Source organism: Haemorhous mexicanus, chromosome Z (genome assembly GCF_027477595.1).
Source record: "Haemorhous mexicanus isolate bHaeMex1 chromosome Z, bHaeMex1.pri, whole genome shotgun sequence".
Taxonomy (NCBI): domain Eukaryota; kingdom Metazoa; phylum Chordata; class Aves; order Passeriformes; family Fringillidae; genus Haemorhous; species Haemorhous mexicanus.
Window position 1 is genome coordinate 39,345,744 of NC_082381.1, and position 12,466 is coordinate 39,358,209.

The following is a 12,466-nucleotide window of genomic DNA, read 5'->3' on the forward strand; positions in this document are numbered from 1 at the left end:
AGCTATGTACAACTTTCCAATCCAATAATCAAAGGATCCCAAGATGAATTAGGGTGGCAGGGACTCAAGGAAGCCTCTAGGCCCATCTTCAGCTCCAAGAACTTGGGGTCAGCTATGGCCGCTTGGACAGGCTGCTCAAGGTTCTACCCAGCTGGGGCTTCCAAATTTCCAAGGGTGGAATCTGCACAAGCTCTTTGAGGTGCTTGTTCTGCTGCCTCTGCAGTTCAAAGCTTTTCTGTCCATAAGGCCAGCCTGAGCCTCCCTTGCTTTTACTCTGGTCCACTTCAGCATACTTTTTGTCAAGGTTTGAGAAGCGAGTCTCAGGAGGCAGCTGTGCTGAAGTTGGGTTGGCAGCCAGACCTACCCATGAGGTGTTTTCCCCCATCTATGCTGAGTAAGTCAAACGATGAGAGAGCCAAATTTCTTCTTTGACTCTGGGCCTCCTAAACCCAGCAATGCCCACCCCTGCTCAGAGAAAGCAAGATAGCTTAACACACACCTGAACTCCTGGGCACTGCACACTCTATCTGTGCTCTGCTCCCGCTCTGCCTTTCCCGCCTGGGCCGAGAAGTCCTGAGAGGCAAGAGGCTCTCCCAGCGGGGCCTGCAAGAATGGGCAGGAAAAAAGCAAAAGAAGCAATAAGGAGCAGGGCAGTTGGCTCCTGAAAGCTGCAAGAAGCAGCAAGCAGACACACAACAGCTTCAAAGGCCGAAGCTGTTGTGTGGGGGATTTTATGTGGGTAACCAACTAACTCTGTGTTGGCAAGTCCCTGCAGCAACGGTGGCTCCTCTGTTCCCCACAAGGCTGTGAACTGTGCCTTGGGACCGCTCTCTCTGCTGGCAGCAGGGAGCCTGCACAGACACTGGGCACAACAGGGCTCACTTTCTCACCAGTAGCACTAAAGCACATCATGCTACTGCTTTTTTGACACCAAGGCAAGTTCACAGTCCCTGTCAGAATGGCAGGAAAATGATGCCTGCCTGTGAGAGTGCAGACCCCATTTCCCACGTGTCAGTGGCTGGGCTGAAGCACTAAGTCATGGCAGGACTCCAGCCCTCAGCACCTTTAGCCACAAAGGGCAAGTTCTGCCTGCTCAGAAACTTGCAGCTCTGCACTGCACCAAAGCTTTGCACTGAAGCAACCAAAGCTGCCACTGATTGGTGCAGGATGCTCAGGCCCTGGACTGACAACATGTGGAGATTTGCTGACCTTGGCTTCCCCTTTAGCCTCTGGAGGAAGAGAGCGAGCCAGAGCAGGTTCTGCTGCTGCTGCTGCTGTGGTGCTCTGCACGCAGACAGCAGCGTGAGGGACAGGGAGTAAGCTGTCATAGAGGCCCTAATTTCTCCTGAGCTCTATCACCAGTGGTCCTAGTGAGAAGCTGTGAATTTCAATACAAGTGGGATCCTCAGTCACTAAAACTCATTTCAAGTGGGCCGATGAGACTAATGTTTCAACAGGACTGCATATGCTTCTAAAGGAGATATTTCATGAAGGCTACTATCAGCATGCAGCCTTCTGTCTGCAGAAGTTGACTTTCATTAGTTGAAACCTCCTTAATGGAGAAGGAGGAAACTGATGGAATCCTTTTGGTAGTGCTCATGCAGACATGGACTGACGAGGACTTCCTTTTGGCCTGCCAGCCTGGCACTCAACTGCAACAGGCCAAGGCCACAGCTTGCTCCACCATCCTCAGGGACCAGGAATGTCAAGGGTGCCGGTCCCACTCACCGAACTGTGGACTTGACTCCTTCCACGTCTGAGGCGACCTGCCGGGGCCAAGGGAAAACAAACCAGGTGAGGTTAGAAAATTGCTGGTGCTGAGGAATCCCACAGAACCAGGCCACCCAAGGAGAGAGCCTTTTCCTTTCACAGCCTCTCTACCAGGAGGACCAGTTCTGTAGCACAGCAAGCAAGACTGCAGGCCAATACCCCAGGCTGTGTCTACCTTTTGCTCAGCTCTGCTACTAAGGAACTAGAAACTTGGGGTCGGGAAGATGCAAATTGTTCCTTAGCAGTCAGTGCCTACACTGCAGCTCATTGTCCACCCTACAACTAAAGCAGCTTTCTTCTCCGCTCTTGCCTGGACTTCCTTTTTCTTTTTGGAAATTGCATGCAGCATGTCCCCCGTGGTTGCTGTAAACAATTCCCCACAAAAGCTTCTGCCAAACCCCTCTTGCTGCTTGCAGCTTTGTTTGGACACAGCACAGGCCCAGCTCTGGGGTTCAGGAGCCCACACAATCTGCTCAGCAGTTTGCCCTCCAGTGCAAAGCCAATCCCTCTTGTGGTACACGGACGGGTTCCAGTTGGAGAGGCACATTCTTTAAGGAGGGAATGCAGAAAAACAATGCCTTCCCTAAGTCCCTTAGAGAACTGCACAGTTTTTAGAAGGATGCCTGCAAAACTCTCCCAGTCTGCATTTTGGAAGTTGTCCACACCCTGCTGGGCAAGGGACACCCTCTTTTTGGCTGAAACTGTTGGCAGGAGCTTTACCAAAGTTATGGCATCTTTATGGCATTTTTCTTTCAATGTGCTGCCCCCAAGGAACAAACCTCTACTTACGTCTCAGACCGTTAACAATTCTGCGGGCTGACACGGCCGAAAAAGCCCTGCTGACTGCCCTACGGATTTGCTCCATCGTTCCAGCAGGGCTGCTTCAGTCGTCGGGACGTAAAACAAAAATGGAAGAAAAACCCACTTGCACAAGTCCCCAGACTGTGCAAGGAAAAGAGGAAAAAAGGACACCCGCAGCAATCTGCGGACTGTACAAAGAGAAGGGAAAAAACAAAAGACACCTGCACAAGTCTGCAGACCGTACAAAAAAAAAAAAAAGAAAACTAAAAGTACACCTGTACGTGTCTGCAGACCCTACAACCGCAGGGGAAACAAAAGGATGCCTATACGAGTCTACCAACTCGTACAATGGCAGGCAAAAGAAAAAGACTCCCTTTTCGGGGCACAGACTGTTGCCAGAGAACTCCTCTGTACAGGATCCTCCTGCAACAAGAACGCCAAGAGCTGTTCTGGACGCTGAGGCCTGGCCTGCACCAGGGCAACCTCCTCGTGACAATGCTGTGACGTGGCAGCCCTCTGATGGCATCACAATAGCAGCTGCTCTGGGTTGCTCTGTGAATTCGTGCATGGCAACCGGACCTTCTCTCCAGCTAAATCAAAAGAGAGCCCGGAAAGTTCTCGTCTGTCCCAAAGCAGCACAATCCTCTCTTTCAGTCCATAACCCACAGCTCAAAGGATCCAAAAGTAACGCAAAGCAGGCATCAAGCGCACACGCTGGGTACTTTGGCCAACAACGCTTCTGACTAAAACAAGCAACCCTTGCTTAAACTCTAAGGATGAAATCATGCTTTGGTAATATTCCTGTGAGTTCCCTAAATTGGAATGCCGTCCTTCCTGCCCATTTCCTGCATGGCTAACATCTACCAGAAAGCTCTAGGGCTCGCTCAAGGAAGAACTCCACCTTAGTGGGGAAAAACATCTGAGTAACAAACTACCCATAGGTGTTTGCATGACACTGGAACAGCGTTTGTGTTGTCAATATGACAGGGACACATCCTCTGTATGGGGCAGTGCCCGTGTCCTCGGCATGGAAGGGAGCACCCTTGGAGCAGCCCTCACTCTGTGGGTGCTCTCATGGGCGCAACTGCTCGCTTTTCTTTTTGGACAGCAGCTGTTTGCAACATCAGCTGAGCCTGCCCCAAGCCTGGCTGACTGCATCCTGTCAGCAAAGGCATTGCAGGAAGTCTGGAGAGGAGGCAGCGCTGCCTGAGGAGGCTTTGTGCCCTGCCAGCTCAGTGCAGGACTGGCCATCAGGAGGCCTAAATGCTGCACTCGCTGGGAACATTCCCTTGCCGGTCAGCCTGCGCTTAAGCTGTGCCCAGCCCTGGCGCTGTCCATCGCGCTGGCGCTGTGCCTTGCGGCCGGACAGTCCCGTCCGTGGCTCCGCAGCTGCCCGAGGCTCTCCCCCCTCACAGAGGGGCCCGCCCCGCCCCGGGCGCCCCCTGGCGGCTGCCCCGCCCCGCCCTTCCCGCGCAGGGGCGCTCCCCTCCTCTGGTGCCGCCGAGCAGCAGCCGCCCCTCACTGCAGGCACGGAGGGGGCGTCGGGCTCTGCTGCTCGGCCTGGGCCTTGGCTCCCTCCTTTCCAAGAGAGAGGAAGGCTTCAAAGGAGGCATTTTCTAACTGTGTCCCTCTGCTTTACTTTTTGGGGCAGGAACTCTGCCCTGAAGGTGGCCCTAGGACGTCCATAAGTGCTGGCACTGGAAAAGTCCCCTTCGTTCTCCCACCAGCTGCTCAAAATCACTGCCCAGCTCTGGAAGCAGAAACAGCCTGGGCAGAGTGGTGCCATCCCTGCCCAGCCCCGGCTCTCTGGCACAGCAGAAGCAGCAGCGGCGCTTGCCTTGGCTTCACCTGGGAAGGCTCTGTAGAACTTCAGTGTCCACATGCATAGGAATAAAGGGATCATGGTCAGTTTTCAAATTTTCCATATCAGAGGCTTTAATCAGATAAAAGTTGAGATCTTCAGACAGAAGACTGCTTGCTTATTGGAGCCAGGGTGAAACATTCTGAAGCAGTCCTAGAACTGTCTAATGGGTCTCCTGAGCCTCTTTGAAGTTTATTTTGAAGACATAGATTTCAATTTCTTTCAAAAATCGCTATTTCTCCTTAGGAGAGCTGGTGATAGAGCTCAGGAGAAATAAGGTGCCCCATTCAGACAGGTGTGCCGGGCCCGGGGCATTTGAGGGGCGGTCGGGGCCTTTCCAGGAGCCGGGCCGAGCGCCGCCAGCCACGTTCGGCCCGCAGGGAAGGCAGAGGAGGCCCTGCGGGGGTGAAACAGGCCGGGTTCTCTGCTGGGGCGCAGTGGCTTTGGCAGCGTCTACAAGGGGACGTGCCTGGCACAGCGCACCCCAGTGAGAGGGGGTCTGGCAGGCTGCAGACCTGGGTGAGGGGAGAAGAGGATGGGGCTTGGCAGAGTGGGCAGAAAGCTCAGCCCGCTGCTCCCCTTGGCTATCAGGTGGCCATAAAATTGTGTCATGAGATTGCACTCATCATTGATGTGGGCTGGTGAGGGAGTGGGGTCAGCAGCAGAAACTGGGACATGCTGTGTGGAGGGAGAAAATGTAAGAAAATAAAGATAGTGTAGAAGGTAGTCTCCCACCTGAGGAATTGCAGCTGTACTCATCACCAAAGATTAGGAACAAGCCTGCCCTTAGCAAGCCACAGCTGTATCCAATAAGAAGAGTGCTACAAAAGAGTGGGTTGGCTGTGCTGAGAAGAGAGATAGAATTTGTTGGGTGTGCTGTGAAGAGAGTTAGATCTGTTGGCTGTGAGGAAGAAAGAGTCAGTGCTGTGAAGTGCTGCCTCTGTGAAATCACTGAGAAAGTATGAGAGCTTTGCAATATGATAACAACAGTGCTGGGTGGGCTAAGCCGAGGCCTGGCAGGGTGGAAGCCTCCAGGACGCCTCGAGGGAGAGCAAAGTGAGATTACTGGAGGGCACAGAGCATCCCAGGCTGGCTGAGGGCTTCCAGACGTGTGGCACAGCATCGGCCACACTGATGGCATTGTGGTCGTCCCGCGTTCCAACAGCATCTGCGTGCTCCTGGAGACTGAACTGCTGAATAAGGTGGCCACTGGGTTGCATGGTGTTGTCCAGCTCCTGGATTGTTTTGAGCTCTGCCAAAACTCCTTGTTGGTGATGAAGCGCCCAGAGCGATTCCAGGACCTCTTTGATTTCATTCTTGTGTGGGCATTGCTGTCAGAAGACAGGTGCAGGGGCTGTTCCACCACGTGCTGGAGGCCGTGAGGCTCTGCAGCAGCTGTGAGGTCCTGCACAGGGACATCAAAGCAGACAACATCCTCCTCCACCTGGCTACGGACAGGCAAAACTGATGGACTTTGCCTGTGGCACCTACCTCCAAGTCTGCACACAATTTGTAGGTGAGCCCACCCAGGGCTTTGCTCCCGGTCCAGGCATCTCGTGGATCAACCACTCATGGCCCAACCTGGGTGTGGCACTGGACATTCCTCCTTTTTGCTGCCAGTCATGGGTACACCAGTGAGCCACAGAGATCTGCCTGTAATGGTCCAGGAAGGGAATCTTCCAAGTGGCTTGAGGGTTTCTTTGATTTTTCTTCTGAGTCTGGCTCCGAGCTGGCAATGGAGAAAGTAATCCTGAAGTGCTCCTGGTCATCTCCTCCACTTCTGCAATTGAATCACTGCAAGTTTCCTTCCTTTTCCTTGGAAAAGCACCTCAAGTGGAGATTCCCATGGTGTGGGCCCAGGTGATCTGTAGAAGGAATAGCAGTAGTCATGAAACAGTCATGAAACAAGAGCAGTATGAAACCAGCCCCAAAGGCAATCCATTTCTGTGAAGTATTTTGTCTCCAATGACTGCTGACAAGGCAGGAGTCTAAAGGGAATCCAGGAAGCCAACCATTCTGATCAATTTGGCCAGACTAGCACACACGCAGTCCACTGCTCAATGGGACAAGGAATGCACAGGATGTTCCCAGCAGCTTCAGGCACCTCCTCAGCAGCCTGACATCCAGCCCTCTCCCACAGCTCTAGCCTGGCTCTGCAGGTGCCTTCCTGTGGGAGCTCCCTCCTCCTGAGACACAGCTCTGGCCTTCTCATTCTCTTCAGGCTTGCAATGCCACTCCTGCCTTCCTCAAACCTGCACATCAGGAGTGACTTTGTGCCCTCCAGCAATGCTGTCCTAAGCAGAAATTTAGAAGAAGGATCAGCAGAAGGGAGAAAAGGAGATGGCACCTTCTTTTCCTACTCGTGTCTCAGTCTGCCTGTTTCCTGGGCCCTCTCTCCTCAGGATTTCTGCCTGTTCCCAGAGGCTCCATTCTCTACGTGCTGAAGTGGTCCCTGTCATGTCCTCTGCTTCCTGCATTGCTTTGCTGCAGGGATGACAGCAATCAGGCACTCAGAAGAGGCTGAAGAGAGGCTCCACTAGCTTGAGAAATGGATGCTGCCCAAAGGGAAAAAGAAACAAAAGCAACCAAATTAAGAGACAAAGGAAAAATGAGCCATTATTTTCCAAACTGAGCTTCTAACAGGGTCAAGCTGGGCTCCTCTAGCACCCACAAGCACACAGAAACAAGCAGCAGAGCACAGATGGACTCAGCTCTGGCTTGCAAGGAGAGCAGTGTCTGTCTTGGCATGCCCCCCTCCTCCTGGGCTGGCTGGCATATTCCTTCACAGCAGGGAGAGCTGAGGAAGTGGCGTGGTCCCCAGCTGCCTGTCTGCATCAAAACGTGGCAGCAAAGCTGCAGCGGTTCTCATCTACTTGAGCGGGCCAGGCACCTCATGGGGCTGGCACAAATCCTGCTCAGCTGTCCCCGTTGGGCTGGCAGAAACCTCTAAGAGAGGGGCAGGAGGGCCAAGCCAGGTGCCCTCGGATGGTCACAGTCAGCTCCCACAAAGCTCCCACCTTCTCACAGATCAATCTAGAACTGCTTGGCAGGGACTGCTTTTGTTGTGTTCTTCAAGCCCCACTGCAGGCCTCCTTCCCCAGCACTGCAATACTTCAGTTCCTTTGCTACCAAGGAAACCTGAATACACCAGCTGAGAGCAAATGAGGGCCTCAGCAATGACCAGAAGGTGGGAGCTCTCCTCTGAGGAACCACTGTGAGAACTGGGCTTGTTTAGCCTGCAAAATGGCAAGGTCTCCTGAAGAGACCTTTACAATATTTGAAGCGGCTTAGAAGAAAGATGGGGACACATCTCTTAGCGGGGCCAATTGCAAGAGAACAAGGGAGAATGGTTTCAAACTAAAAGAGAGTCAATTCAGATAGGCTCCAAGGAAGAAACTCATTATGAGGAGAGTGTTGAAACCCTGGCACAGACTGCCCAGAGAGCTGCGAGGTGCCCCACCACTGGCAACATTCAAGGTCAGGTGCACTGGGGCTCTGAGCCGCCTGATCTACTTGAAGATGTCCTTGCCAGTGGCAGGGGCTTTGGACTAAATGACCTTCACCAGTCCATTCTAACCTCAACTAGTCTTGGATCCGACTTGGTTCTCATTTGAAAAGCGGCCAGAGGGGAGATTACTATGTGGGGGGCCCATCTGATGGCGTGGAGATGGGCCGAGGAGCAAACCCTGACAGGAACAGCTGTTTGGCCTGCAGCCGCTTTGCCTCGTACCTGCAGAAGTTCCTTGGCAGAGCCTCGCCTGTCCGCATCCATCTGCAGGCAGCAGCCCAGAAATTCATACAAGCAGGGGGGTAGCCTGAGCTTGTGCAGATCTGGTACGCCTTGCTTGGCTATCAGCTCTTTAGCCTGAAGTGAAAGGAAACATGAGACTCTACGTGATTCTTCCATATCCTTCAGGGCTCACCTAGACCCCAGCTTTTAAGCTCCAGGCTGCAGCAGCAGTTTCTTGCCTAGCAGACAGCCAGAGATGAGCCTTCTCTCCCAAAAGGAAAAAGGCCCCAGTGCAAGCCCAGCTTTTCCAAGGGGCAACAGATCTTGCCTTGACAGCTGATGTGAGCCCCAGGGACATTTTTAGAAGTGGGCCTTCTTGGAACTCCTCCAAGCTGTGGGAGTGGGATTTAGTGTAATGGAGACAGACCAGAAGGGCACCGGTATGAGAGCATATTTGCCCCTTACCCTGTCACTGCTCTCCCAAACATAAGGAGGCTCTCCTTTGGCCATTTCTACTCCCACAATGCCAAGGGACCAGGTGTCCACTTTGGGGCCGTATGGCTCTCTTCTCACCACCTCGGGTGCCATCCAGCAAGTTGTCCCCACCACCGACCTCCGCTTACTCTGCTCAGGTGTGAGCAGAGCACAGAGGCCAAAATCAGCTGAGGAGAAAAACAAACACAGTTTCAAGTAGGAAACCAAGGAAAAGGGATCCTCACTCAAAGTTTCAGAATGTAGTGCTAAATCTAGCTGGAAAAGCAGCTGTGCTCTCTTTCCTCTGGGCTGCAGCCAAGGAAACTTGAAGTGGTCCATTTAACAAAGCCACCACCCTGAGAATGGTGTTGGCGTTGTTAAATTTTTTTTCCTCATTTACATTACAGTTTTTTCCACTGTAACCTCCCTCCCTCTGGAATGGACAGACACAAACCAAAGTTACTCTTGATACTTGTTGCTCTTTAGACTCCCAGCAGCCTACCGCTGTGCCCTGAGCAAGAATACCCACCCAACTTGACAGAGCCATCCTGGCCCAGAAGGATGTTGTCGCTTTTGATGTCTCTGTGGATCACCTGGTTGGCATGAAGGAAAGCCAGGCCTTTCAGGCACTGAGAGAGAAAAAAAGAAACAGGAGGCCAAAAGTTAGCCTGATCTGATTTCATCACGTGCAGAAGGAAAGTGCTCCTGAAGATTCACAGATCTCAAAGACGCAGTGAGTGTTGGCGAGAGGAAGAGCTTGCTCCTGCAACCCTGGGAGAACAGGATCTCTCAAAGGGAAGGCATATTAGCTTTGAGGGGGAAACAGCAGTTGTTGCTCGAGACTGTCCCCTACAAGGCCAGTCAGAATGACCGCTGCTGCAGAGCAGATGCGCTCTCCCCATTCAGGGGACAAGCAGTGGTTTGCCAAAGGAGGAAAAGTCCCTGCCTTGGGTACCAAGGGGATCACTGTCGGGCGGGAGACTGGAGGAAAAGGGCTGTAAGGCTGCCTCAACAGCAGATTTGAAAGTCATTTCAAGTCGTTTGTCAGTTTTCAGCAGCAAGCACCGTGGTGGGTGCCATGCCCTCTTTTGAAGCTGAAACCCGTGAGAGATGAGTCTCTCTTTGGCTTTGCTGTTGGTTTAAAATTCGGACACCAGCATCTTTGAGATTACAGGCAAAGAAGGCAATGCAGAAATGTTCAGGGAAATGGTTTGCCCAGGTGAGGCAAAGCACAGAAAAGAAAAAAAAAAAAATGAAAAAGAGAAAGAGAGTTTACCAAAAGTAGATAAGGGCAAAGAGCAGACTATAGTAAGGGCAGGGACACTGGCAGGCAGTTCAGTCCAGATGCTCTTTCTTCTCTGAAGCATAAGAGCAGCACAGCAAGAAAGCTCTGAACATGGAATCACTCATTTAGCAGCACTTTCAAAGGATGAGGCTGTCCAAGCCACCCCAAGCACAAGCAGGATCCCTTACCTCCTGAAAGACCGTTGCCATTTGTCCTACAGCCATCCTTTTGTTGCTGACCACTTTTGCTAAAGAGCCTCCATCCATGTACTCCAACACCAGCCAGACAGCCTCTCTGACAAGGTAGCTGGAAGATGAAAACAACAGTGTGGAGCTGAATGTGCACAGCTAAATTGCCATATGGAAGAAAAGACTACAGCTGAGTTTTGCTTCCAGGTCACTGGTAAATGAAGAAGGAATGAAATGAAGACACACTCCACCTAGGCTATTCAGTGCCTGCAATCTGTGCCATCTAAATGCATACTGGTGGGAAAGGAGATGGCTTAGGTGGCAGGCAGGGGAAAACGGCAGTTTTGTGATAGCAAAGGCAAATCTGGAAGCGGACACATTCCAGCAGCTGCTTCATCATCTTCATCCACAAATTGCACCATTAACTCCAGTAGCAAGGAGACACAGTTTTCGCAGCTCTTGCACCGGGCAGGCAGAGGTGCAGCACTGCCGACACCCTTTGGAAAACCTTGCAGAACGGACAATGGCAAACAGGAAAAACAATTTCAAACCCAGCAAATAATGTGGCTCCTAGCCTAGTCTTTTGGCCTGCAAGGCAATGGAAAATAGTGGGAACAGCACAAGGGAACTAATTTCCATGATGCTGTCTCAGCACTTCTCCTCGGACACTCCAAAAAAGAAATCATGCCCCAAAAGAGCAAAAGAACATCCAGCAAGTGAACATACAAGCTACTGGCTTAGTAAGAGAGCCAGGTTTCTTGAGAACAATCTTTAAGCTTTTGGATGCCAGGAACCATTCTTGGGGACAAAGTACAATCTCCTTCCATGCCTCCTACGGGAGTGGATTGATGTTAATAGCAAGATCAATTTTCTGCCACTGAGCAAAGAGCTCTTAAACCTTTGCCTTGCGTGGATGGAAACTGACATTGCCATAAAAATACCAGAACTACTTACCTTTCTAGGTAGGTGACAATATTGGGGCTCTTCTTTTCCCTCATGACCAGGATTTCTTTCAATACTTCCTCACAGCCCTGGTGCTGGAGATCAATTTCTTTTATGGCCACCTGTGATGACGTTGAATGCCGTTAGGAACAGACATTACAAGGGCCTCTATCTCCGTGCACTCAGGGGCCAGGAAGCCTTGTCACCTTGGTAAAAAGGGACTCTAAACCATCAACTGCCATGTGCTAATTGCACTCTGGGCCCTTGCAGACTCCTCAACTAGACCTTGTTTATCACTACTGTTATCATTTACACGTGTTTTGCAAGCCAAAGTGATTTTGCTTCTGTGAAAAGAAACTCAACCTGCTGAAAATATGTTAGCATTTCTAGGGGTTTTGATCAGTGTTTGATCAGAAACTGCTGCCATTCTTGATTGTGCTCCAACGTAAATACACAAATACATTACAGAGAAAAGGCTGTCTGAAAAAGAACTCCAAGGCAACTCGAAGGAAAGTTACCGTCCTAGCACATCCTAACTTCTTCAGTTTGGATTTTGCATCTCTGAAGAACATTCTTGAAGACGCTTTAGACATGTAATTATTGAGTGGGTTAAAAAATGAATAATCCTTTCTGTGGACCACTATGGATGCACTGCAGGTCTTGGGGCTTTCAGATTCCTTGTAGACGTCCCTCCCCAAGTGCAGTTGCTGAGCACAGCACTGCAGGTGGATAAGGAGCTACCAGGAAGATGGAGTTGTTTTTTCTGAGAGCCAGAAATGAGAATTCAGGACTCTGAACGTTTAGCCCCAATGAGCAGTGGGACTCTGCAAGACACCAGCATGTCAGTTCAGTACAAATAACATCTCTGTAATGGAATGTCAGCGAGAAAGGACCAACACAAGGTGGTATTATTTAAGGCTCTTCATCAGCTTCTTCTCACTGATCTGTGCACGCTTGTGTGTGTGTGTGGGACCCAGGTTCCACAGGACTGAAACACAAAACTGCACTCCAGACAAGATCTCTCCCTTTCTAGGTCTTTTCAAACTGTACCTCGTGAAACAATGGGAAATGCTATCTGTGTCTGAACCTGGGCTTAAAGAGGAATTGGGCCAGAATGATGGCTGTTGCCATCAGCTAATCTCTGCACACTTATCCAGTAAGACCAAGCTAGCATGGCCTTCTTGGAAAGACACCAGCGCCTTCCTCACATTCATTCACAATGCAAGACAAAGGCCGTCCAAAACGCATTTTGCAGCCTGCCTCTAGGCAGCTTTTGCAGCAAAGACAGGTAACACAAAGCTCTGCCCACAGATCACATCACAAGAGAAAGCGCTCAAGAGCTGCACATTTGGCAAGGGCTGTTGGCACTTACCGCTCGTCCTGTGGCAGCGTCCAAGGCCTTATAAACAGTTCCA

General features: G+C 51.3%; 1 protein-coding gene across 1 annotated transcript in view; it reads right to left on the reverse strand.

Annotated features, from left to right (window-relative positions):
- LOC132322485 (centrosome-associated protein CEP250-like) overlaps nt 1-12,466 on the reverse strand; it is a 74,338-nt gene that overhangs the window by 14,250 nt on the left and 47,622 nt on the right. The window contains exons 39-45 of the mRNA XM_059836975.1: nt 11,064-11,173; nt 10,110-10,227; nt 8,628-8,786; nt 8,163-8,297; nt 5,542-5,763; nt 1,729-1,766; nt 1,210-1,284 (exon numbers count right to left, since the gene is read on the reverse strand). Coding sequence (XP_059692958.1) covers nt 1,210-1,284; nt 1,729-1,766; nt 5,542-5,763; nt 8,163-8,297; nt 8,628-8,786; nt 10,110-10,227; nt 11,064-11,173 — 857 coding nt within the window. The remainder of the gene's footprint in view (nt 1-1,209; nt 1,285-1,728; nt 1,767-5,541; nt 5,764-8,162; nt 8,298-8,627; nt 8,787-10,109; nt 10,228-11,063; nt 11,174-12,466) is intronic.